The following is a 26,071-nucleotide window of genomic DNA, read 5'->3' on the forward strand; positions in this document are numbered from 1 at the left end:
CCGCTGCAGACGACTCACATTGTATTCACAGACTTCTAGCGATGTCAGGCTATCGGGTTTCCAACTAATATCCAAGGCACAGCCCAAGCCCGGAGCAGGAACAAAGGCTTCTTTGTTACTGGGGAAAAAAAAACCCCGAAGATACGAGCAGTGCAGTAGAGTTCAAACTGTTAAATGGTTCAAATATTATTTAATGAATACATTTGAAATGAGGTCTCACAACCCAGAACACTTTTTAGATCATCATTTACAAAGAGCCTGCCTCTTCGTTTACTCCTGTATGAAGTTGTTGCTTTCAGGTTTTCATTATTGCCATTCTCCTTCCAGGCTGTTGCAGGCACTTCACTTGCTGGAGTAGCTCTGTTCTTTTTGTGATTGGGTTTAGCTGGTGACTACTGGATCTTTCATAAGTCCTTAGAATCACATCCCCATTATTTACCTTGGATGGCATTTCTGTGGCTGTAAAAGACCTGGGAGACAGAGAGCACGTAGTAGAAGCACCAGCACTAGGTGCTATTCTACAGGGTGCTAAAAGCAAGCTTTTAAAATTAGGAAATTTGTTAAATTAGATTCTCAAGGTTTTAACTATGACTGGAGAAGCTCTGCAAAGGTCAAATCCAACAGGTACTTTGAGTTCTTGTTCAAGTCTTGGATGTGCGATTCTAAACCGGAAAGCTGTGTAATTTTAGGGAGAAAAACAAAATTAAAGAAACAAGATCACAACCAACATGTGTCTGGGCTGGGACATGAGGTTCTAAAATTAAACCCGACTTTACTGTGCTACAGCAGCACGAATCCCATGGCTGCTGCGAGGCGCAGAGGGCAGCACGGTGCCCATGCGGGCTGGGGAAATCCAGAGCATCCAAGCAAAGGGGGGGAAAGAGCAACGGAGCAGAGGAAGTACAAGAACAGTGTCAGAACAGGCAGGAGAACGAGGACCAGAAAACAAGGCACAGAGCAAAAGCAGAGCTACTTCCAGTCCTGTCAGCAGAGTGCATCGCAAAGCAGAACATCAAACACAAAACACCCCTGTCCCCGGCACAGCAAAACCACCTGGGCTCTATTGCTGGGGGGTTTATACATTCACACAGCCATTTCGGGGACACCCCTATGGAGGGAAGGGGAGGAACACTAGGACCATAACCCACTATGGCTGCATGTACTCCATCTACATGAATTTCACTCAAGCCAAGCTGAGCTTGCCCTCAGGTGGGCAATGCCACAGGTGGGAGTCACTGAATACATGTCTCCAATAGCAGATAAAACACCCCCATGGGTTCAGTGCCCGGGTGACAGGCACAGCAGTCACTCTCCTCTGGATCATCTCCATTTCATTTCCCACAAAGAACTTCTCATGTAAAGGAAGACTCTCCTTGCTTTGGCAAGCTCCTTTAAAACTGCTCCTTTCCAGCCTAAGCATGAATGAGGCTGAGCCCAGTCTTGCAGGACAACACTGTATGCCTGACAACTGGGGCCTGCATAGGAACACTGTAAAAAGGGATAGGAAGGCTTGGACTTTCACAACCCATCATCATTTGCTAAAGCTAATGTTAAATTTGGGAGACATCATTATCTACAAATATGTGGAAAGCGAAAATAAATGTCTGCTTTAGCCAATTGCCCAGCACAAATAGTGCACAATAGAGCAAAAGGCACCACAGATAAGACTTTATTTGAATTTGAAGACTGTGGAACAAACCCTCCCTTATTTCCCCTCATCAAGCAGAGGCTGCAGAGTTACAGCCCACATCTCATTTTCTCAGCCCTATATTTGGAGGCACTGGAGCCTGTCCCCACAAGATACTTGTTCCTGAAGCCTACACCTGAAAGGGATTTTAAATGTTTTCTAGCTATTAGAAACATATCACGTGCAGTGAGCAGGTATTTCCTGGTTACAATTTACATGCTTTCAAGATGAGCATTCACTCAATTACTACATTTCTTTGTATATCTATTGTGCTAAATGTCTATGGTGCAGACCCACAGTAGGGAAAGCCTGACTTCTGCCTGCTCTGATACAGACACAGGCAGCGGGAAAGTTACAACAAAAAACTAGGGACAAACACCATGTTAATACATGTAACTTAGGGAAAAACACATGAAGGAGAGAAAAACAGTGAGCAACGTCCCTGCACGGTGCTATAGGCACACACACACACCCTGTTTTCGTAAGTCTGTGTCAGCAAATGCATTGCACCCAGTTCTAACCATTTCTTCTTAAACAAAATAAAAAAGGCAGGTCTCTTTTCAGAAGGAATGTTAATGCCAATGGGAAGTCAGAACAAACAGATAATGCTTGTTTACCTGCAAGAGATGCATCGAATCCCGAGACACTCAAACGTATCTGTCACATATGACAGTTTCAGCAGTCGTATTAGGAAATCGCTTAACGCTTACCTTGACATCTCACTTCTTTCGTTTGCTGGAAACCCCTGGAATACATCAGGCTCATTCCTACCTCCACTGGAGCAACAGAAATAATTGGTTTTACATAAAAAGGAAAGCATAAATTGAAGGAAATATTGTAAATATTGATTCTGCCACCAAGGGCTTTACATTAGAGACTGAGTGCTGGTAAGGAGTTTCAGGAACCAAATCTTTAAAAAGAAAGGGTGCATTAAGGTGCATGACAAAATGAAGACAGGCTACAGAAGCTCCTGGGAGCAGCCCACCACTGCATGCTGCTGCTCCCAAGCAGCTTCAACTAGAAATCTGGCTTTGCTTTTGCTTCCTCAGCCATCTGTATTTTAAAGCACAGGCAATTAGCAAACATTCCACCCCAGTAATGTGGGCTACAGATCCCGAGGAAAAGCTTCTGCTGATGGGTTTCAGGTGAGCAGAGACTGTTCTGGTTTCCTCCTACCACCCTATTCCAGCTGCAGTCGTCAGCAGCATGTAGGAGCCATGGGACCAGGATGAAGTTCAAATTGTACATGGGTGATACACGGTAAAAACGTTGCTCTTTTTAGCCAGTTGCCCCACTGAGGCTGGGTCTGGAGTACACTGCGTGTAACAGGGTGTTTTGTGTGGCAGAGGTTCTGGTGCCGCAGGAACAAGGCCAGGACAGCCCTGTCCCCACGAGCAGGGGTTGCCAGGGAGCACGGGGAGCTGCAGACCCATGGGGCTCCGCAGCTGCAGCGCTGCCGTTAGCGCTGTGGTCACACAGCAAGAGCGAGGGGACCTGGGTGGCATCTGCCCAGGAGGAAGGCGGAGGGGGGGGGTCACATCTGCCAAACAGCAGGGGTGCTTTAGGAGGAAATGCTATTAAAGATCTCATGAGCATTGCATACCCAGTTAATGGAGGGATAAACAACCCCAGAGCGCGCCAGGCTTCACCTTCCTGTACCACAGACTCGATAGGGAAGAGCAAATAGAAGCCATTGGAACCTTCAGCTGAATAAAACAGTTTTAACATTGCGAGGCTTTCCCAGGCATCCCCTGGGCCCAAACCCTCCCGTGCCTCCATGGAGGTGAAAACAGCCACAGCAGGGAGGTGCTGCTCACCGGCGTAACCAACGCGGGCATTGATTTGCAATGTTCAACCGCTTCCTACCGCGCGGTCACGGATTAACGTCAGCTGCTGCACCGCTGTCAGCTCCTCCTCTCTGCCACACCAAGTGGTGCAGGAGGGAAAAGCCCCCCGGGGCTGGCCCCGGCCCCGGCCCCCTCGCGCTGTTGTGCTTCGGCCATGTGCGGCATTCCCGACTTGTGGCAAAGCTGTGGGGCCCGCACTGCCCCTGCCCACCCACAGCCCAGGGCTCTGCAGAGCCCCCTGCGCCCGTGGTGGCCAGGACACACAAAATGAGGCTTTTAGGGTCTGGTCAGAAGGGGAGCAAAAAGAGGGCAGAGACCCCGGGGACCGGCTGGAAGAGAAGATGCTGAAATCAGTTGAACAGTGACAGCAAACAAAAGGAACCGCAGCCAAAGGAGTGTGGCACCAGCTAAGGACCCATTCCTGGTGCTCGTGGTGGATGGACCCTGGCTGGCAGCCACGGGCACCACCACCCACCCGGTGCACAAACCCGCCCCACGCACTGGCCCTTCTCTGAAATCACAGCTGCCAAGTGAGGACGACAGCATCAGCTCCAGCACGTGGTGGTCAGTGTCACCCCAGGCCAGCTTGGATTGCTCCTACATCCTCTGGGTAGCGGTGCTGCAGTGTCCATGTGTGCCAGCAGCTCGTGGTGCCAGTTCATGTGGCAGACAATGGAGTTCTCCTCACGCCTCCCAACACAAACAAGGCTTTGTTCCCATGCATCCTCCGCAGCAACTCGTGCTGCAGGAGCCCATCCTCTTGCCAACCAGTGCTCCTGGGGCTGCAGCTCCACAGGGACCTCTCCGCTCAGCCCCAGGCACCTGCTCCCCATCAGGGGGACCTGCAGACCTCAGACTTTAGTCAGCATCCAGTGTCCTGTCTTGACCCGCCCTGAGCAAGACCTGCTCCTTCTCTCCCACTGCATCACCCCAGGAGAGCCCAGGGATCTGGTGTGTGTCACAGCAGTGCCTGCAGAGCCAAGCTGTGGCAAACGGGTTGCAGCTTCGTGTAAGTCACAAAGCTATTTATTCCTCCTGACAAGTGTAATCATACTATTTCAATATTTAAAGTGAAGCACTTGCTCAGTCCAGCTCTCTGAGGAGAAGTCACAATGTTAAAATCGGTCTGTCGGGCACGGTTTAAAACAAAGCAGCAATAAGGCCTCAAGGCAACACTGTGCAGCAGCTCTAGGCTTCAAAGGATGCAGAGCAAAGAGACAGAACATCACCACTGTCACCACCAGAGCCGACACAGGTTTATGTGCCTGTCGGACACGCTGTGACCATCCTGCAGTGCATCAGTGCCATCCTGCTGCCGGTCACAAGTTCAGGTGCTGCAAACACGAAGGTTTGAGTGACAGGAGCAGGATAAATCTGTGCTTTCGCGGGTGGGTGCTGGCAGATGACAGCAGCGCTCTGAGGCGCTGCACGTGCCAGGGTGACGGCTCAGACCGATGCCGTCCACGGCTGCTGGAGCAGCCCCAGGGCAGGAGCAGGGCTGGCTGCTGCCCACAGGACCTTCACCCCAGTCCCCTCTGCCGATCCTCTCTGCGCTTTACTGAACACAGGCCAGGCTTTGAACACCTCTGTCCCAGCCACTGAGGCATGCTCCAGCCCAGACCCTTTTTGCCCCAGCATCAAACCCAACAGCTCCTGGTTTCCTCCAGCTCGTTTGCTGAAGCTGCCACCAACATGGGGCACAAACAATCCAGCACGGTCCCCAGTAGTGAAGGGAACCACATGGAGCTCTCTGGAGAAGCTGTTCCGCTCCCCTCTGTGGGATGGAGCAGGGTTTGTTTGCTCAGCCCTGCTTTGGAGCAGGATCTGCCCGTGGAGCAGCAGTGGAAGCACAACAGGAACCAAATTCACGTCAGTTTTCAGAAGTGCTGCGGGAATACAACACAAAACCCTACACAGCTCCTTCCCCACCCGGTCACGAGGGTTTCACATGGCCCGGGAGGGTCCAGCCAGAACAGTTTGGGCAGGTGGTTAAACAATCCTTGTTAAATCACTGCAGAGTAACGGCCAGGCCACATCCCTCTGCAATTCCAGCATCCCCTGGGCACCGGCTCCCAGGCTGGCACGTGCCCACACACAGAAACCTCCTCCCCTCTCCCTTCTCTGTTGTGTGTCCCCCAGATGTGTTTATACTCTTTAGCGTGGAGCTGCTCTAAACAGGCACCTTGTGGGTTATTTTCAGTCCTTTTGGCATGTTTCCATTTTTTCCTTGTAGCCAAAATGAACACAAAGTTAAGGGACAGTTAAAAGCATTTACAGTTGTTTAAAGACTCTGTTCCTGGTTCAGGAGATAGGGGAGAGGTCCTTTAACACCAGCAGATGAATAGACAAAGAAAGAAAAGGGCTCACAAGTCCCTTTTAGACCATACTCGTATGCAGCCAAGTGATGGATTTAAAAGGCTACTGCTGGAATATGGTTCCCAGCAGTCTATTGCAGTGAATAAATATCACGTTTACATATCCATTATAACAAAACAACGCTGCACTTCCAGTACTTCACGTTGGTTTGCCATCTGGAAGCTAAACAAGCTACGTAGTAAAAAGAAGAATTCGATTTTGCATTTACTAAAAGGAGCCACGCAAGTTTCGGTTTATGGCAGGCTATTTCCCAGCCTTCACAAGCAGAAACCTGCCCACAGGAGAACTGACTTCACGGGGCGGTATCAGCCCATGGGGGAGGCACACAAGCCAGCTCATCAGCCACCTGCAGACACCAGCACCTCAGACAAGAGACAGAGCACTTCATGATCAGATTTATTTAATTAAAGTCCACTGGCTGGTTCACTGCAGGTCACAGCCGAGGCTGCCAAAGCAATCTGAACATGTTACAGTCACTACAAGATGCTCACAGGTTTTCCCAACTAGTCCCAGCCCACAGAAGCCACAAGGTCCCTTCCTTCACCTGGCACCAGGACTCACATTAAGGGCAGCAGGACTCAAGTTGCAGCACCGAGCTGAACCGAGCCCCCGGACCCCGGTGCCAGAGCCCTGGCGCCTCTAAAACCATCCCTGTGTGTGCACGTCCTTGCATTTACAAACCCACCCTCCTGGTGCAGGGGACAAACACCAGCTTCACTGCTAACCCAGAAAGGAGAAACAATCAGTTCTGCAGGGGGGTGGGCAGTGACAAGGAGAGGTCCCAGCGCCGCCGGCCCCAGCACACAGACAGCCCAGCTGCAAGTAGAGGAAAATCCAATCACTGCCCATCACTGGAAATCGGATCACTCCTTGGGTAAAGCCAAGTAGGTCCAAATGACTCCAAAATACTTGAATGGATGTGGGGTTATGAAAGTGAAGCTTAAGCAAGGCTCAGCCCCACCAAGGTTTGTGGGGACACTGGAGGAAGTGAGGCATTAATAGAGCTTTATCTAACTCTGTCTTTAAAATAACCTGTTTCTGGCCTAGCAAGCATTTTGATAATATATCTATGACATGCTTTGAATATTTCCTTAATATTCATTTTCCTGAATACATTTTCCCTACTTGAGAGTTATCTACAGGAGGTCTCTATGACACCATCTCCTTTTACAAGTGTACCCCTAACAAACCTCAGGGAATTACATCAGATGCTACAGGTTAAACTTTCATCATATCTGAAAGTATACATCTCTTTTAAAGTGTATTTTCAACATGAAAAGAGCTAAAATCACAATTGTATCCCATTGCGCAATGTGCGTGAAACCAAGACCATCTGCACAGCTTCCAAAGTGGAACTCTGGAGAACAGTGACGGCAGGGAAGGGGCTGCCACCCCTCTCCTTCAGAGCACGGAACTTTCTGCGCTACTGTCAGCATCTTCGGCTGAGAAGCCAGCTCTTGGAGAATTTCAGGTTGCAATCACTTTAAAAATCACAAGCCATTTGTCCTTAATTTGCCAATTTTAATGAAGAAAAACCATTAATCAGCATTTCCATGTACAAAAGTCCAATAAAACATGATTTTTTTTCCTTTAAATCAGTGAATGGGAAAAGTTCGAGTTAAACTTATTCAACAGTAAAAATCTTCCAATTTCCACTAATAGAAATTTTTTGCTGATGTGACTATAGGATAATGACTATCCAGAAATAAATAGCTATAAATACATTCATTGTTCCTATTCCAAAAATAATCACATAGGGAAGACACAAAACTGAAATTAACTTATTTGAACCTCTTTCTTTACAATGAGATATGGGCAAGTTATAGCAGAGGGACTCAAGACAGGAAAAAAACCCCAAGTAGGGAATAAATTGGTCCAGTATTGACATTCATGAAACATACCAGTTAGCATAGTTCATCCTTTAAATGACACTACTCAGTCAATTTTTATTTGCTTCGGGTATACATAATGAAAGCACTTTCCTTTGAATCTTTGCTGAGGACAGGTATAGTACCCTGGAGACACTGTAACAACCCCTTCGGTATGCATGTGCGTATATATAATTATATATAAATAATCATGCATCCACACACACATTTGTATATCAACACTGCATGTGACCGTTAAATCCATCATCATTCATCATTGGCAGCACTTGTTCCTCTGACTTGGCCTTGATTACGTAGCTGCAGAGAAAGAAAACACACCATTAAGCATCAACAGTTCCCCCTAACCACAACTTCCAAAGAGGCAGTTTCATTAAACGCCAAGGAAAATAGGGCAGGGTGGTCAAAACATCACCAGGGCTGAGCACGTCACACCAAAGCAATGCAGGACCTGGCAGGGAACCTCAGTTTGGGTGCTGTCCTCTTGGGGCAGCAGCTCCAGTCTCTGAGGACTTAAAAACTGCTTTGGCTGGGGATCCACCTGCAGCATTAACACAGCCACAGCGGGAGACACCAGCGCTGGAGTCCTGGCACAAGGGCTCAAAGCTGCTCCTGTGCAGCTCCGGGAGAACCCGCTTCCCGCAGGAACCGGTTTAACACAATTTACTGTTTGTAGCTATCTGTGTGGAACTCTATTTCCAAAACTTGTTGTGCTTTCAAGATGACAGGCCACAGCTGCCCTAAGTTCAGTGGACTAAGCCCACACATCACTTTGCTACTGAGCACATCGCAAACAATGCTCACGGCTTTTCTGATTTGCATCCCAAAAGCTCCCTGCAGGCTTCAGAGCTCAGTGATGAACAGGTCGGCACTTTGGTTTTCTGCACTAGATAAGCACAAAGAACCAGGTTATGTGGCCAGCACCGCAGGGATCCTGCCACGGCACTGGGCGCCGGCCCAGCCTCACACAGTGCCCATCCCTGAGGCACCTGGACACCAAGGGTCACCCCTGGCTGTTGATCACCACAAGGTTATCACACAGGAGGGAGCCCAGGCCCGGAAGCGTTATCTGGATACGCGTCCGTTTGGGCAATTTCTGTCATCAACTCCCATCCATCAGAACATTACTCATTTTTCTCCCTTTCCATCCAGCAGTTGACTTACACAGCTTGATTTGCCTCAGAACCTACAGAGAACTCCTCTAGACGTCAGCAGCCAAAGTGCCTCGAACGGAACCCTTCTTACGCATCTAAACGTAAAATAAAACTGTGAGCTCCCACATAAAGAACCTGTCGCACGAGTGTTAGTAAGAGAAGTAATGCTCAACATGACCAGGACTGCTTTCCCATGGACAGCACCAGAACCAGCCCCAGCTACAGCTGAGCGGGTTGGAGATGGGGTATACACTGTTTCTTTTTGGTGAGGAAGCATGGGCAGCAGCTTTATAATTGATGCTTCTTAAACGTTTGACAGCCCATGATGCTTCAGCATGGAGCCACCGTGCTTGAAATACCCAGTGTGGCATTTCCACCCTCACAACAGGGTGTCGTTTAAACCACAAGGGGTCAGATATATAAACCACTAAATGAGAAATAAACAGTGAGAAAAGGATGGGTTGGGACAGAGAAACTCTGGAAGAACACTGATGAGGATTCAGAAAGGAACAAAAACGTAACAAAAGCAGAGCTCCTGACTACAAAAATCAACTTTAGATGAAGAACAGGACCAACAAAAGAAACAAAATGTGCACAAAATCCAAAGAGAAAGATTAGTTCAAACCAGGAAGAAGAAAGAGTGTTAATAAGAAAGGGAATAATGACAGGAAGCGATGCAAGAAAACGTAATGCTGCCAGTATCATCAGGCTTGCCTCCTGCAGTTGTTTGGGTTTAACCATCATAGAACTGCACAGTGCAACACCCATAAAAGCTGACTGCTCCTCTGCAGGGATGGAAGCTTGAAGGTATTCCTGTCGTATAAAGCACCTTACCACTGAGGGCTCACTTCCCAGAGGTCCAGGGCATAAACCCAACGTTTTGTGGTGTACTTGGGATTTAATGAAGCTTACTGCTTAGCACACTTGCTGAAGTAGTTGAATATGAAACATAAACCCAAATTATTTGGGATAAAATCAGCATTCATGTTTATTTGGCATCATATATAGGTGTTAGTAGATATTCCTATTATAATAGTTGAGAAAACAAAATGTTTTAACAGCAGGACCCCACTCCTCTCCCATTTCACAATACACATAGAAAAGGTGTGTTAGTGGAACTAATCAATAAATTTTTCTTGTGAAAAACTTCAGTTCCTGATGCTAACGTCTTACACAACAAACTATTTGAAATGAACTATTCGCACTGCTTTGCAAAACAAGAGATAGTAAATAAATACATTCAATATTTAAGCACAAGTGTCACACCCAGAAACATGTACCCCAGCTTTTGCTGTAGAACTAAAAAGCAGCAAACATTTTGCAAAACATATTTAAAAGCCATTACTTACCAGTGAGAACTGGAAACAACTTTCTCTACAAGATGCCACATCCATAGTCCAGAAGGGAAATTCTCTCATGCACAGAGATGTGTCTCTGCTGCTCACTCTCTCCAAGACACGCCCTCCCCACACTGCCACTAGCCTTTCTCAGAGAAATGGGATGAAGTTGATCTCACTCCAGATAAAGAACTACGGGTGTGCAAAAGAACCCTTCTGACAAAAATCAGTTACAGAGAGGAAAGTGGTTACTCTTCCTCCTTCACAGACACCCAGGAACAGGTGACTCTAGGAACAGGTTCTGGCATAAAGTAGAACTAAAGAAGAAATCCTCATGACCTGAGAGAACACCTGCTATAACCAAAACCAGCTGAATGCCACCGAGAGAACCCCATGTTTGCAAGTGAGTGAGCAGCATTCTTTTCAAAGCATATTCTGGGAACTACCAAAGCAGCCAAGCCCTTCAACCTATCTGGAAAGGGAGTTTGGTTTTGCCAACATCTACCTACCAACACTCAGAATAGTGAAGAAACTTCTTCCAAATCCAGAAGACATCTCTACACAATGTAAGACCATTCCACACAGATCATCCAAACATGGAGAGCAGAACAAGTGGGGATGGAGAAGCTACTGCTAGTTTTGATACTATTAGATGTGGTAGGCACAAACCAAAAAACGCCCTTCAGAACTGCCGTCTGTGGGACTAAACCACCAGGCAATCACTTTAAAGATGTCTGGCAGCTAAAATGAGTTAAACCACACAAAAAAGCAAGTTACAGCTGAAGACACATCGTGTTTTGAAAGAACCAAGACAACTGAAGGAAGGTAACAATCCGAATGGGTTTGGGGCATAAAGCCATTGGGAAAATGGGAAGGAAATTGAATTGCAAATCCACAGACTGCAAAGAACCTAAAAACCCTACAAGATTTAAAATGAGAAAGGTTCAGGCCAAAGATCGTACTCTACAAAGACACTACAGAAAAGGCTTCCTGCCTAGTCTGTAATGTTCCTCCATCTCTTAAGGGAAAGAGTAGAGAAAGTAGCCTATGGATGAGTTTCCTTCTAGGCATGAGCCCAAACACAGACCACACTATACATGTTTGGTCCTCACAGACACAAAAGCGTGACAAGCAACACTCTCTCAAGCCCATTGATTTTACTGACTTCCTCTGTTCAAGTACCATTCTAAGTTTCGGTGTGCTCCTCAGGATGAGTGAACAACTGTAATGTGACATATAGCAGCTTGCTAGGAGACATGTTTGAAGAGAAAAGGTAATCAGATCTAATGATGATTAGGAGGACACATGATGGAAAAGCAAGAAGACAGCCCTTAATCCTAACTGACAAGTGGTAAAAAAGCACCAAATGGGACTTTGTGCAATGGGTATGGTGCCAGAAAGAAAGGCGCTCAGGGCAGATATTCTGAATTCAGTGACAACAGAAATATTTACCTTACAGCCACTTCCAGCTTGACACACACAATATTCAGAAGCTTGACGTACATGGATCTGCACAGGACAACCACTAAAGGGGCTGTATTGCTCATCAGCAATTGCCCAAACACACACAAGGGGAGGAGCACAACATAATTTCTGTCAACTCCAAAAGACAAATCTACAGATAGAGGGCACACACCCCCAAACTGCAAAAAAGCATTCTTACCGCTTCCAGCTCCTTTTGGGTTTCATCCTCCATTCTCCTAATGTCTTCCATGGTCAGGTCAATCCACTTGTCAATCCAACAGAACAGCTGGCGATGAAAGTTGGTAAATATCCTTTTTTCTTGCTTTAAGAAGATAAACAAGCATTAGATAACAGGCCTCATTTCGCAAAAGCTTGCTGAAGTGACTGCAGCTGCTCCATGGGAAAGGCTCTAATCCTCAGGAGTAGCTGTCTCCCACTGCACAGGCTCAGCTTCCCCCAGCGCTGGACCCACAGACCCACCTGCCTGCCCACCCCAACCCACCACCCCCAGCAACACCCAGCAAGACAGCACTTACCTTCTGAATGAAGTTTTCCACTTTGTTCTGCAGTCCCCACCATTTAAATTTGATAGTCACCAACTTGTAAGCACACATTTTTGGACACTCTTCATCAGTTGCCAGCTCCTTCTGTTCAGGGATAATGGGAGGGAACTTTCACTTTTTTAAAATTTTTACTTCAGTCGAATGAAATATAATTATTAGAAACTATAAGTATTATATTATTTATATTTATATTAATATTAATCATATTATTATTTCATGGTAAATAAAAAGACACTATCTTACTATAATTATGAATTAGATTCTAAGTATTATTAAAGCTATAATAATACTTAGAATTTTAAGCACTAGTAAATACCTAGCACTGTACTGTGAACATAGAGCAATAGAGATTAACAATCAGGTTAAATCTGCAAGGCAGTTCCATCCATGTTGCAAACATACACTATCAGTCTCAGTCCTTAGGGAAAGAACCAAGCAATCAACCAAGGAAAGCCAATAGTATTTTAAAAAAAAGGTAAAAAATTGTGTATTTGGCTTAAATAAGCAGCAGTTGCCATCAGAAATCCACAGTTTCTTATTCTTTAGATCTGCAATAAACTAGTAGAAAGTAGAAATGCTTTACAGCTTTTTTGAAGCTTGATTTCTTCTAACCATCAAATGGACAACTCCAGTTGGACATGCACACAGTGAGCAGACTGATCTGGTCACAGAAAAATCTGATGTACAAATATCTGGGTGAATAACATGTATTTAACACAGAACTTTTAGCACAAATACTCATCACCAAAGACCACTTCAATGAAAACCAATTATCCTCAGAAGACTGATGTTCTATTCATGAGCAAAAAAAAAGTGCTGTTGTTGTTTGCTATTCCCAAACAGTACAAGTCTATGTCCAGGCATTAGTAAACGGCAGAACTAAATGAAACACCCAAGTTCTATGCCACCAGTTCCAGGCATTCAAAGTTTTCCTGCTCATTCTACAGCTGTTTATAACACACCAGTCACTCCCCACTTTCTTTGTGTCACGCAGGCTCAACCAGGCCATTCCTGCATCAGTCTCCTGCTTCCTTCCTGAGCAGGAACAGCAAACTCCCAAGGCAGGATGCACATTTTCAGCAGGGTACAAAAATAATCCCTGTGACACTTTTACCCTGCCAGGAGGAACACTCGGCCCAGGTAGAAGGAGCATTCCAACAACAGGAGGTGGAATAAAAGCCTCCCCTCATCATCACCTTTAAACACACAATATGCTTATTCTTCCATGAGACTAAGCTAACACTCAGGCCTAGGACAAACCCATCAGCCAGAACTAAGGTCCACCTGCCTCAGTATTCAACAGTGGCTAATGGCAGAAACCCATGGGAAAATATGAAACCCAAGGGAGACAATCTTGGTAATTCACTTACAAACTCTACCAACTTCCAGCTTTTTATAAGCTGTGAAACTTTGTGCAGCAGAACTACTTTCTGTCCTTGGACACAAAGGGAAGAATTAAGGCCATGTAGGTATGTGTAGATTGGGCACTACAGGGCAAAATCAGGGCACTGCGGAGGCTGGAGGGGATGTTCCCTGACCCCTGGCGCAGGAGCCTGTTCCAGTGTTTGACCATCCCCACAGCAAAAAAAAGTGTTTTCTGGTGTTCAGGTGGAATTTCGTGTTATTTCTGTGTCTGTACAAAGGTGGAACATTTTCTGCCTACTGCTTGCAAAACCACGTTTTAGGATAGGGAATTAGAGACTGAGAGCTTGCTGGTGCAACACATCCCGCTCTACGATCTGACACCTGCCTTGCTGCTTCGCAAAAAGTAGTAGCAAAATAACTGTGACATCTAAGTAACAAACTAGAAGAAAATTCACACCTCTCAGAGTAAGCCCTTCACACTGTATTTGGACAGAAACATTCATGCTGTATTTAGAACTTGTTTGGAAAATGAAAGACTGAATGTGTTTACAAGAAAATTTAAGAAAGAGGGGCACCATTTGAAATGCATTCAAACTCCTCAGCACTTCAGTGTAATTCATCACAGCACACACTAAACACGAGTAAAAATATGCTACTGTCAATGACATTTCACTTACGGTAAAGAAAAAAGTGAAAAATAATATTCTAATTGGTAACTAGGGGCCTGTTTCTGACAGGCGGTATCCACTCTGTATCCACTGCAGCATACAGCAGTTTTCTTCTCAGTTTCTATGAGGTTATCTGGTGTAACAGAGAAAGTTTATTTGGCTTTAGCAGAGATGTTGAACAAGTAGCAGACAGTACCTTTGCTTACTAACACACTTGGAATTTTCACTCAATACAAAGAAAATTATTCAATTTCTGCTCTCTTCTGAGACTAACATTGCTGGTGCTATGGTTCTCCAAGGAACCGTGAACTTCTTTTTTTCTGCTGATAAAGACTTTGTAATGCCAGCTCTCAGTACCTTCCAATTTGGCCCCAAAGGTCCTCTCTTCGTCTTAACTGACTGGAATAACGCAGGGTCTTCATCAGCTTTGTAGTCCTGTAACATAAAAAATCCCCACAAGAGTCAGAAAAACTCCAACCCCACTCTATTAAGGTCCTGTTCAAGCCTAACAGATTGTTGGAAACACTGTAAAACCCCTCCTGAGTTACCTACAAGTAAAATGTATAAGTGAAAACAAAAAAATCCAAAGAAAATAGATGAGTCGTAGTAAAGTTTCCTGTGCTAGAGCCTACATACAGAACCTTTGAACCAAGATCTGTAAGGACTCAGTTAAACTAAATCCTGTTATGAACATTAAACACCCCCCCCCCATCTAAATGAATGTCTGGATGGACAAGAGGGTATTGTAGGAACTTGTCTCAATGCACAAACCCTACCAGCATGTGAGGAAGATGACTGGACTAGAGCCAAAGTACAAATAAACAAGAGTTCTTTGCAGAGTTTAAGGAAAATATCAGTGCAGTGGGAGCTTAACTCCTGACAGCAGCAAGTCCTTCTTAGGAAGAAAAACAGGCGGCTGTTGGAACAAATATTACAGCTAAAAAACCCTGAAGCCCTCTTGAAAGCCAGACAGGCAAAACATCATCATGCAGCAGCATAACAATATAGAGGAGCTAAAAACCATTTCAAAGAAATACACAAATGTAATTTCATAGGCAGTTTCTGCTCAAATTCTCAATATAATATGCATGAATGCAACAAACTGTCCTAAAGAATTATTGAGAGGCTGCAAACCACACACAATAAAGTAATGATCACAACAAACCCAGGGCCTGGGTACTTCTTTATAATTCTCATTCTCATTTATGAGACCTGCTACAAGTAATAGCAGCATTCCTGATAGCTCATAGCTCACTCTACCAAGCAGCATGAAGTTTGGAAGCATATGCACAGGACAGAATGATTGTAAGATTTTTAGAACCTAATATTAAAATGATGCAAGTCTGATGCTTTATCTGCAAATTCCTGAGAAAAGCTTCCTGAACAATGAGTGGTGTAAGACTCAGGACACGGGGACACAGCTTCTGGCTTTTCAACTCGGCATCCCATGAGGTTTGAAACAGGAGAACACTCAAACTGTCAGTCAGTAGAAAACTCTACATCTGAAACAGGAGAGATCCACCTACTGGAAAGCAGCCCTTCCACACAAGAATCTTTTAAGACTCTTTTGCAGACTACAAAAGAGAGCATTTCCTATATTCCACTATATTCCTTCCAATGGTGGAACAAGGGATTCTACTTACTACACAGCTCATAGAAATCCTACCTCTGAGCGCATGCATTAAGTAATTTCACTGATTTGTATAAAACTGTATTTTTAGAACTTTGTTTCAAGCAACATAATGAGACCCACCACGACTTAGAACAAGACATTTCATGTCTTCACTGTATAAAAATAACTATAAACCTGATTTCAATGCCTTTGTTTTCACCACACTCTACTTTCTTACAAATTGTTTCCAAATACGTAGCCTCTCCTGATGCTAACTGAATGTTCACTTCTGCTTGCTCTTGAAAAAGTTTTACTCTCCTGGGAAGAGATTTTTATATACAAATCACACAAAGTTACAGAGATTGGATGCTGGAGATGATTAAGAGAAGGCAGGGTTAAATTTATATCTAAAGAAAGCCACAGATGTCAGCCAATTTCTTTCTATACATACTTCAATGAGCACGAGTCAGCATATGAATGCCATTAGTATCTTAAAGAAATTTACTATTTTTATATTTATGCTGATTGTAGTTCTGAAACTACAGTAACTGCTACACTACAATGGGCTGGACAAGGTTCACTCTCAGAACAAAAAGATAAATCTGGAATATATGAAAATTTTTATCAAAATTGCTGGATCTTATAAATGTAGTTCCATTCTCTCAGCCATGCTGTTATCCAAGATAATGCATTTGAGCTGCTTTTCCAGGCAAAACTATGACTGAGAAAACAAATGTACAAACAAAACTTTCCTTTGCAACACTATCCTTTGCCCTAAAAAAACAATGAGGGCACCAAGAAACCTATCAGCCAATTTGAATAATTCTCAAAGCACAAGCACAGTTACAAGATAAAGCCATACAACGTGCCTGACTTCAGAAACCACCCAACAGAGTGAACCAGTGACTGCTCCAGCATCACTGAAAAAGACACTATATGCCTGGACAAACAGAAGACATGGAAAACAGCTGACGTTTTCACAGGGGACAGTTACCTTCCAAAACCAGCTGCCTTCTCTGAAGGCATAAAAGTGAGAGTGTAGATCCAGGACATAGCTGGACTACCAAAACAAAATTCCACATGTTCCATTACCTAAACCCTATAAAGATACTGGCTTAAATGAAAGTCTCTCTCATGGAGTCACAAGCGCTAAGAGAAAACAAAGGCAAGAAACTACAAATTCTCGTAAGAGAAGAGACTACAAGAGTGGGTCCCAGAGAACTGTCTAATCCCCAGCTGTCCAGGAAAGGGGCAGAGCAGTGGGGTGGGAAGGACACCAGACTACAGAGTTACCAATGGCTGCACAGGAGTTTGGGTACAAAGTCAGTCTTTGTTTAATGAAATCAGGACTCTGCAAACCTGAGTTTCTGGGAGATGAAATGGAAATGAAGGTTTGAATCACATGGTCAAAGTGAGTCCCAAATATTCCTACACGATGATGAGCTCTACTGTGAGCTTGGATTTCAAAATATCCACTCAAAATATTTGCTACAAGCACAAATGGTTTTAGAAGTTACTAAAAAAGAAAGAGAACGTAGAAACATCAGAAGACATGTAAGAGTCTGGATGAAGCCATTCTGCATTCACAGATGCGATGCTCTGCAAGTCAAATACACAATAGAAAATCGTTTTTTTTTTCAAAAAAAAAGGAAAAAAAAGAAAAGAGGATAATGGACTGAAAATCATTCCAAGGATTTCCACACATGAAATGGCTGATAAACACAATAGGCCAGATATAATCTGGAGCTCTGGAAGCTCTTTAAATACAGACTGATCTTTCAGAGATATGCATCTCCCAGCTCCTAGTAGGTACTTCCCAAATTTCTTATTCTTCCATGAGTATCTGCTACAGACCACTAACAGGATATTGGGTTAGATGAATCTTTGTCCCGAGCCAAAAGCAGAACTTCTTTTAGCACAGCACCATCTGTCAGTCTTCAGAACAAAGGAGGTGTGGAAGGCAGGCCGAGGAACAGTGCAAGAGGGTACAGCACAGGCAGTGCTGTTCACCAACAGTACCTCACACACAATAAACACTTGGGTTCAACTCGCAGTAACAAGCACAACCCTTTGTTTACATGTATGGCAGTCAAGCAAGCTCTGACAGGTGACAGCATTGTAGCTGTCTGCCACAATTCCAGGCATGGAATAGTGAATGCACAGCATTAATTTACCTGCCAGTTTAGCTCTAAGGTCGTAAGGAATGTCTGAAAGAACAAGTGGAAGCAAAACGATGCCTCACTGCATTAAAATAGGCAAGACATTTAATTTGGTTTAAAGGGAGGATCTCCATACGAGGCATCGTCACACATGTAAATCCACAGACCACCTGGTAAACATTGGCTAAGCCACAGTGCAGGGTATACACCTACACCAGTAATGCAAGCTGAAATTTAGGAAGCACAAACCTTTCCCTTTCACACACCACAGCCTTTCCTCTCCTTCCCTGCAAAGGAGTCCTCTCTTCACAATACAGGATATCCAAGTATTTATTTTCAGAAAACGACAATTAAATAGTGTAAAGAATGTCTCCTTGCACAAAAACAAGACAACTACATTTATTGTGCAAACACAAATTGCTAAGTGCCAATATTGGTGCGTACCATTTTCCTACTACCCCAAAATTAATGATTACACACAAAACGGTCCAGCTGTTAAAACTCAACAACCCAGACAACTCCAGTAGACAGAGATGCATAGAAAGCAACAGCAGTAAAACCAAGGAAGTAAGGCAGCCACAGAGGTACAGCGAGGCTGCCCTCTAAAGCTGCATGAACCAGCATCTAAAATCAACATATTCGACCTTCTTAGATTAATCATATATACTACAGAGACATACCCTGGCTGTGTGCACTGGCATTCCAGACTCCCCCCATGTGCTGGGCTGTACCCTCAGAGTGTGAGCATCCAGTTTAGGGAGGGGATTCTGCCCCTCTGCTGTGCTCTGAGAAGAAACCCCCTGCAGTCCTGATAAAGTTCTGGGGCAACAACACAAGAGGAATGTGGAGCTGCTGGAGCGAGTCCAGAGGAGGCAATTCTCTGGTCAAATTCAGTAGACTGAACTGGAAATGCATTTACTGAGTGTGAAACTTCGGAATTAATGACTCTGTTCGAGATGATTTTCATTCATGTGCTGGGTAAAATCACTACCATTTCAGTTTATTCACAATCAACACAAAGCATCAATGGAATTAGCTGCATGCTACATCCCTATCCCAATAGGAGAGCATTTACTTACTCCTGGTTCTACTTGAGTTCTATCTGCAATGTCGATATGGACAACTTCAACTGTCTTCCATGTGTTTGGATCTAAATTGTGCACCTGCAAGAAGGGAAAAAGCCTTGTGAAACAAACAGCTTATCAGCCTAAGTCACACTAGCTTGCTTAAGGTAAAAGAACATGAAAGTAAAAAGAAGTTACTGAAAATCTACTTCAGCATTTGAGTGACCTCAATATAAAAAATAAAACCCTTCTCTCGTTCTTGCATCTCTTTAGGTGAGACCTTAAAAGGACTTAACTAATGCTTTTCTTGTTTTACATTAACCACTGCGAGGGCTTTGACTTCATGCAGTAGTTATCCACCATTACCAGGTATACAATGCATTACCTGAATGACTATGTTGAAAATATTACTCATGCTTGGTATCCAAATCCCAACTCACATTTTCTGATGTCCCCAAATCCGGTTTATGCCAGGTCTCAATTTTTATGAAGAAGTCATCTTTCATGTATTCATTCTGTAAGAATTAAAAAAGCGTAAGAGTGATTACAGCTCTCTGCTTAAAGTATAGGTAAATGGTATTTACATCTAAGTTGCCACTAAGCCTTGACTAGCAACACATTCTGTTTAAATAACAGAATAATTTTCAAATTATTAAGACAGTTAAAAAAACTAAAATACATTTCCATGAAATTTGGAATAAATGAGACAAGGGCAGGGTAAACAGCTAACGAACAGTCCACGTTACTGTACAGCACAAGTATGATCGTGAAGATCCAGCTACCATGAAGTTGTGTTTCTGAAGACTAGCACAAGCCACTTCTCATGTCAGAAGTAAGGAAGCATACACCAGCATGCACCTGTACCACAATGAGTCAAGCTTGACAGTTCACAAACTCATCTGTTGCACCCACCTAGTGACAATCTAAATTGAGTTTGCAAGTGAGCAGGTAAAGCAATTTAACATGAAGCTTATCAGCTTCCTTGAACACAGCACTGAAATACATACACAGGGAAATAGCCTCAATGATCTCTTTTCCACACATCTTAAAACCCCCCAAAACCCCAAACCCCCAGCTATTATAACCCATTTAGATTCTCAATTGACCTGTTTGAACTGAGGCTGGATTTCACTTTGCAGAAATGAGATTTCAGATACTGATTTTATTTCATTGGTCTTCCTGCATTCAAGAGTGCAGAAACCTCTGAATTGGCCCTTTTTTTTTTTTTTCCTTTTTTAGTATTATGTCTTACAGGACAGACATCATGCAGCTGTAATGGTACATAAATGCAAAAAAGAAGATGTAAAAAATGAAAGCATTTCTCTGGCAAATTATAGTTTTTTTTCTAAATATAGCCATGTGCAGACAAATAAAGTAACAAGGAGCCAGAAACCCTAGCAAGACATACAGAAAAGGTTGGAGCTTGCTTGCTAGACTCAGAGTCAACTTTAGCAGTAGTAACAGAGAAAACACATTCCAAAAAAAACCCCATAGGACTGATAGTAATTCAGATACTCACTGTCACAACTGGCCATTGGAAACACATGCAATGAAAATGAAAAGGAAACAAAGTATTATTAGATGCAGTTCTTTCTGAAAAGTCTCACGTATAATGATTGCTTCACAGTACAAGAATCATCCAAAATCAGTCTAACAGCATTTGTGTGCAGTCAGCAGAGTTCAGCAGACTCTGACTTGCTTGCCTTAACCTTAAAAGTTCTTTGTAAGGTACCTGAAACTGTTCAATAGGAACAGAAAAGAAACAGCACCTTCTCCTAGAACTTAGGCAATCAAAAGTATTAAAATAAAGCAGTCGCCTTATTCTAACAGGCTATGAGGAATTAAATTCTTTTCAAACAGGCTCTGTTCTAGACCCTAAGAGAATCACCTCTTCGGTCTTACCCCAGGGACACAGGATGTAAAGACTCTGTAGCAGTCTGGTCCCCTGAGGCTGCTCTCCAGAAGCAGCCCTCCTCTTCAGAGGAGATCTCACAAACACAACATTAACATTTTAAACATATTTTCCACTTGATGGTACCCTCTTTTCTCTTTAACCATTTAAAACCATCCCTCAACTGAACACTGACAGCAAAACATACAATGAGAGACCTACTTGTTCTACAGTAGGGATATGCGTTCCAAGCCTTCTCATGGAAGACCAGAGAGCCTTCTGGCGCAATCATCCTCACAAAGCCAGGAACTTTACTGTGAAAAACAACGTTTTAGAAATGTTTGCCAGCTGAAATTCCTCACTGATTTCTTCCAATCCAGTAACAAAGGCAGATTTTACCTAAGCGCTTTCAAGGTTATGATGGCCAAGTTGCCCACAGTTAAATATGCAGGAACCCCAACAACATTACTGAGCTTGCTTTCCTGTTCAGGAACAGCAGACAACTGCTGACGGAGAGATCTGCTCCAGCAGAGCTGCAGGCTCACCAGTGACCAAGCCTGCAACCCGGCTGTCCCGCAGCCTGGAGGGAAGGATTCAGGGACTTTAGCTGTGACTGAGGAGGAAAACTGCAGCTCACCCGAGGCATCAGAATCACCATCTCTGGTAACTGCCCTCTAAACCAACAGAGCACCATGGGGGGGGAATGGATGCTTGGGGAAAGAAAAGTACCAAAAGCTGGTGCAGATCAGATATTTCACATGGTTCTCCATTACTCTACCCCACATACTTCAAACCCACTGTATCTCACATGTCACTCACCAGAGCACTCATGCTCAATTCAGCACATTACACAGAGGTAGAAAAGCGCAAGGACCCACCCAAGAGCACGGAACAACAGGAGGCTGCCCTCACTTTTAACATTCCATGCTCAACACCAAGTGACCACAATACACACCAAAGCTGTCCTCACCTCTTTAAATGATAGATTTTGTGGGTATATTGCCCCTTCTCGCCATCCTTCTCATAAGGCTCGTTTTTTAAGACTTGAATTCCTTCACCACCTCCTGTTTCGTTTTTGCTAGCTTCTGCCACGGAATAAAGTTGTCCAACTTGATACTGAAAAGTTAAAAGAAGTAAAATTTCAATATGAAAGTTAGCCAAAACTTTTAACGCATTAAAAATTTAGATACTTCCAGTGAAAATTTAGTAGAATAAAACTATCACTAAAGTAATATACACCATATAAAAATATTTAGTAAAACATGACAATCTGCTGGCAAAATGTATCTGTAGTTCACAGCACCAGGTCTGTGATCAGCAGTTTCACTTTAATGTCATGCTTTGGTAGAGCACAACAAACACGTTATTCTTTGGTTTTAGGATATGAAAAGCAAAGTGCATGCATTGTTCTTAGCTGTATAAAAGAAATGTAACTTTAAGTTTACAGATGGTGAAATAACTGATTTCCAGCTCCGAGCTCCCAAATTCATACTTTTAACTGACTAGATTGGCCCTCACAGGACCCATAAAATGTGAACTGCAGAAGAAAGCGAGCACCCCACTTTTCCTCAGAAGCACATTTAGACATCCCATTGTGACTTCCATTTAAATGTATCTCAGTGGCATTTAAACTGCTGGCTTGAGATTTTGGAAGATGATTTTGTCTTCAGGAAAAGGATTGGAGTCATTCAATGCCTTGACAGCAGGAAAGCTCTGCTGCAGTGCAGAACTTCACAACTTTTCCTTCCTTGCTTGTAAGCATGGAGCAGCTCAGAAACAACTAAAGGTTCTTTGCATGCAGGCATTTGCCTTCTTTGGATTTCACTGATCTACAAGAGGTCAACCCTGCCTAACTGCTGGCTTACACGTGGTGTAACTTTCCTGTGGCAGGCTGGTGGGTCACAGCACAGGGAAAACTTGGATCCACACCAGTCAGATTTAAATAAGACTCTAACATTGTCCCACCCATCACCCCAAAGCAAAACCAAGCAGGATGAGGACGTACCTCTTGCACTGAGCAAGGTAAAACCACTCGGCTGAAAGAGGAAAAGAACAAATTCAACAAAAGTAACAACTAGGCTTCAACAGCAGGTAACATATGAACTGTAACAAAGACACTCGCAAAGGGAGCGTCATTCCAGTTTTCTTTTTAGAAACACTGTGTGTCAGGAAGGCTGCATGGATACACTGCAACAAACCCAAGAGAAATCCAAGACAAATGTGTTACAAAAGGAAAAAAGTGGTGAAGAACATTAGAAGCTGCAGAGAAGGGCCACAAAACCTTGAATCTCCTTCCAGCTCTGCCATAACTTTGTACTGGGCTGAATGTGTTCAAACCCTGAGGCATGAGCTTCTGTCACAGTTACACCATGAGCGGTCTCATTCGTGCAATAGAACAGGACAAACCCTCAGAGCCTACAAATGAACTGAGCAATTACAGCAGTTACGAATCACATAAGAAGGATCCACAGCTCACACCCTTTCAGGTGGCAGAAGCGAGTGCATTTGAGGTGAGCAGCTCAGTTCTAACACAACTCGCTGTGCAGCCAACAGTGGTGCCACGGATGCAGAGCTGGGTTTTCAGTCACAGGAGCACAGAACCCTGCAGTGACAGAGCCTCTCAGCTTCACCTTTCCTAACAAAACAGACAAAGATGATGCAGATTATGCTTTTGGCAAAACAACATCACAGAACTGCATTGTTCTTAGGGCTGAGAGTGACGTTACCTCCTTGACTGACAACCTTATGGCCATTCAAACTCAATGCAACACAATCGTCCCGAAAGCACGAATATAACCTGAGCCTGTCCATGATGAGAACTTACAGGATGTACACAGCCCACTGTCAGCTCGCAGGAAACACAAGACAGAGAGACGGCTTCTCCTACAAGGACTGGCGTGACCTCTTGCTCCAACATGAGTAGGACACTTGGTTCCATGTCGTCCCCTGGACACAGCACCAGCACCTCAGCCCTGCCCAACTACACCAGCTCTCTGAAGTTCAGGAAAATATGTGAAGTATCTTCGGAAGTCTGCTTGGAACCTAACACACATCTGCTACTACCTCCTGTTTTGAGCCTACACATCACCTTTGCAACCACAACAGAGACCACTCCCGACTTGGAGACGGTTTAAAGCCAAAGGAGCGAGCGGGAGGAACACACCAGCTGGTGGCTTGCTGACAGAAGACCGTACAGGTAAGGTCTATGCAGCAACATGGAGCTCCTGGCACCATCAGAGCAATGCAGGGCAAGACACCGCTCCACCACTGACACTCGAGTCCCTTCCTAAGCGGACCGGGATCCTGACCCGAAACAGCCTCGGCGCCCCCGTCAGCCCCGCAGGGGCACATCGCGAACACGCCAGCCCCGAAGGAACGAGTCTGAGGAACTCGTGCGGGGCCACAGCGCACAGCTGCGGGCGGGGACTGCCGCGCAGGAGCGCCCGGGCGCCTTCACCGGGGCCAAGCCGCCACTTCGGGCTGAAGCGCGGGACGCGGAAGCAGCAGGAGGCAGAAGGCGGACCCGCGCCCCGACCTGAGCACCAGCCCCCGCCGAGGGGAGGCGGCGGCGGCAGCAGCGTCCGCCCGGCTCAGGGCCAAACACCGCGCTCGGCTGAGAGGAGCGGCCGGCGAGCCGCGGGCCAGAGAGGAGCAAAGCGGGCCCTACCCCGCCCGGCGGCGGCCGAGCCGGACAGGGCCGAGCCGGGCCGAGCCGGGCCGAGCCGAACCGAGCAGGGCCGGGCAGGGCCGAGCCGAGCCGGGCCGGGCCGAGCCGAGCCGGGCCGAGCCGAGCCGAGCCGAGCCGAGCCGGGCCGGGCCGGAGGCCCCCCCTTGCCGTTCCGTTCCGCGCCGCGCCCCGCGCCCGCCGCACTCACAACTCCTTGGTCAGCACCATCTTCCCCGCAGGCCGCACCGCGCAGGCGCCGCCCGCCCATGCTGCACCGCGCGCTTCCGGGACAGGCCCCGCCCCCGCGCGACGACGCCACCAATCCCGCGCGTCCTCGCGCCCGCTGCCGACCCGAGCTCTCCCCGGCGCGCTGCGCACCGCGCCTGCGCTGCCCGCCACCAATCCGAGAACGCGCGGCGCCCGACCTCACCCCCGGACAGCCAATCAGACCGCCCCGCCACGGCGGCTCCGTTCCGCTGCCTCCCCGCCTCGCTCGCCAGTCCGGTGACGTCATCTCCGTGCGCCACCGCTGTCCGCAGGCCCCGGGCAGCGCCGTCACGAGGCGCCGCGGCCCCGCCCGGTCTCCGAGCGCCCCCCTCCGGGCGGGGCCAGCGCTGCAGCGGCCGCTCCTCCGCGGGGGGGTTGGGGGGCGCGGCGGCCCTGGGCGCACCGGCTCCGGGGGAGCTGAACCCGCAGCTTCCCGGCTGGACGCGGGCGCTCGGGGAGCAGCGGGTCCGGCCGCGCCGCTCCGCGCTGTGCCCCTGCCCTGGGGCACGGCCGCCGCATCCCCGGGGCTGCCCCTGCTTTGCCACGCGAGCGCCCCGCAAAGGGGAAGGCGCTGCAGCAGCCCCGCGGCTGCCGTGTCAATGCCGCCCTCTTGTGAGGGGAGTCACCGCCGCACATGGGCACACCCGAAACTGAGGCTCAGCGAGCCCCGCTCACCCCGCCTGCGCTCCCCGGTCCCGCAGAGCCGCCGGTGACACGGGGCCACCCCGGTTCTTTAAAAACAAGCAGAAAAGGGAAAGAGCCGACGAGTCCCGGCTTTTGGAGGCGTGGAAAGAGGCTGGAATCAGCCCCAAGGGCGGAATACACCCCATGAGGCTCCCGAGCCCATGCAGAACGCGAAACGCTGCTCCCCGAGGACGGAAACTGCCGACGGCCCTTGGGGTGCTGGTGCCTCTGTCCGGCAGCCAGTCCTGCTCCATGGGAGAGTGGCGGGGTGAGAGCCGGGGCGGGACACGCTACAGGGTGAAAGCTTCACATCTCCCGGCTGCCTTCATCCAGCACATCTCTATTAATACAAACAGGGGAAGCTGCCTAAAGCTTTACTC

General features: G+C 46.2%; 2 protein-coding genes and 1 long non-coding RNA gene across 4 annotated transcripts in view; 1 reads left to right on the plus strand and 2 right to left on the minus strand.

Annotated features, from left to right (window-relative positions):
- The window catches only part of CCDC117 (coiled-coil domain containing 117), a 297,697-nt gene that overhangs the window by 95,569 nt on the left and 176,057 nt on the right, over positions 1 to 26,071 (plus strand). The gene's annotated exons all lie outside the window — the stretch shown is intronic.
- Positions 166 to 2,885, minus strand: LOC134162330 (uncharacterized). Of its 2 annotated transcripts, none has more exons than XR_009964294.1 (3): positions 2,673 to 2,885; positions 2,398 to 2,463; positions 166 to 459 (listed from the first exon to the last, which is right to left on the minus strand). It is a non-coding gene; the product is annotated as an uncharacterized LOC134162330 (long non-coding RNA). The 2 variants fall into 2 exon arrangements; XR_009964292.1 differs by having other exon boundaries at positions 166 to 470.
- Positions 7,411 to 25,062, minus strand: PITPNB (phosphatidylinositol transfer protein beta). The gene is made up of 12 exons (XM_062616020.1): positions 24,949 to 25,062; positions 23,079 to 23,109; positions 22,044 to 22,189; positions 21,296 to 21,387; positions 20,702 to 20,709; positions 19,623 to 19,697; positions 19,198 to 19,281; positions 14,705 to 14,782; positions 12,288 to 12,398; positions 11,951 to 12,073; positions 8,961 to 9,045; positions 7,411 to 8,096 (listed from the first exon to the last, which is right to left on the minus strand). Exons 1-11 carry the CDS (start codon positions 24,966 to 24,968, stop codon positions 8,998 to 9,000), a joined length of 816 nt encoding a protein of 271 aa, XP_062472004.1. The 5' UTR covers positions 24,969 to 25,062; the 3' UTR covers positions 7,411 to 8,096; positions 8,961 to 8,997.

This window comes from Pezoporus occidentalis, unplaced genomic scaffold (genome assembly GCF_034315485.1).
Source record: "Pezoporus occidentalis ecotype Australia unplaced genomic scaffold, CSIRO_AGI_Poc_V1 ctg102, whole genome shotgun sequence".
Lineage (NCBI taxonomy): Eukaryota > Metazoa > Chordata > Aves > Psittaciformes > Psittacidae > Pezoporus > Pezoporus occidentalis.

Bases quoted from the DNA above. Each gene is read 5' to 3' on its own strand.
- PITPNB (XM_062616020.1), bottom strand. From the start codon at position 24,968: ATGGTGCTGACCAAGGAGTT. The intron at 22,190-23,078 runs GTACGTCCTCAT...TTAACTTTTCAG, and splicing joins TACCTTGCTCAGTGCAAGAG to TATCAAGTTGGACAACTTTA. The intron at 9,046-11,950 runs GTAAGAATGCTT...TTTTACGTTTAG, and splicing joins CCCAAAAGGAGCTGGAAGCG to ATGCGTAAGAAGGGTTCCGT.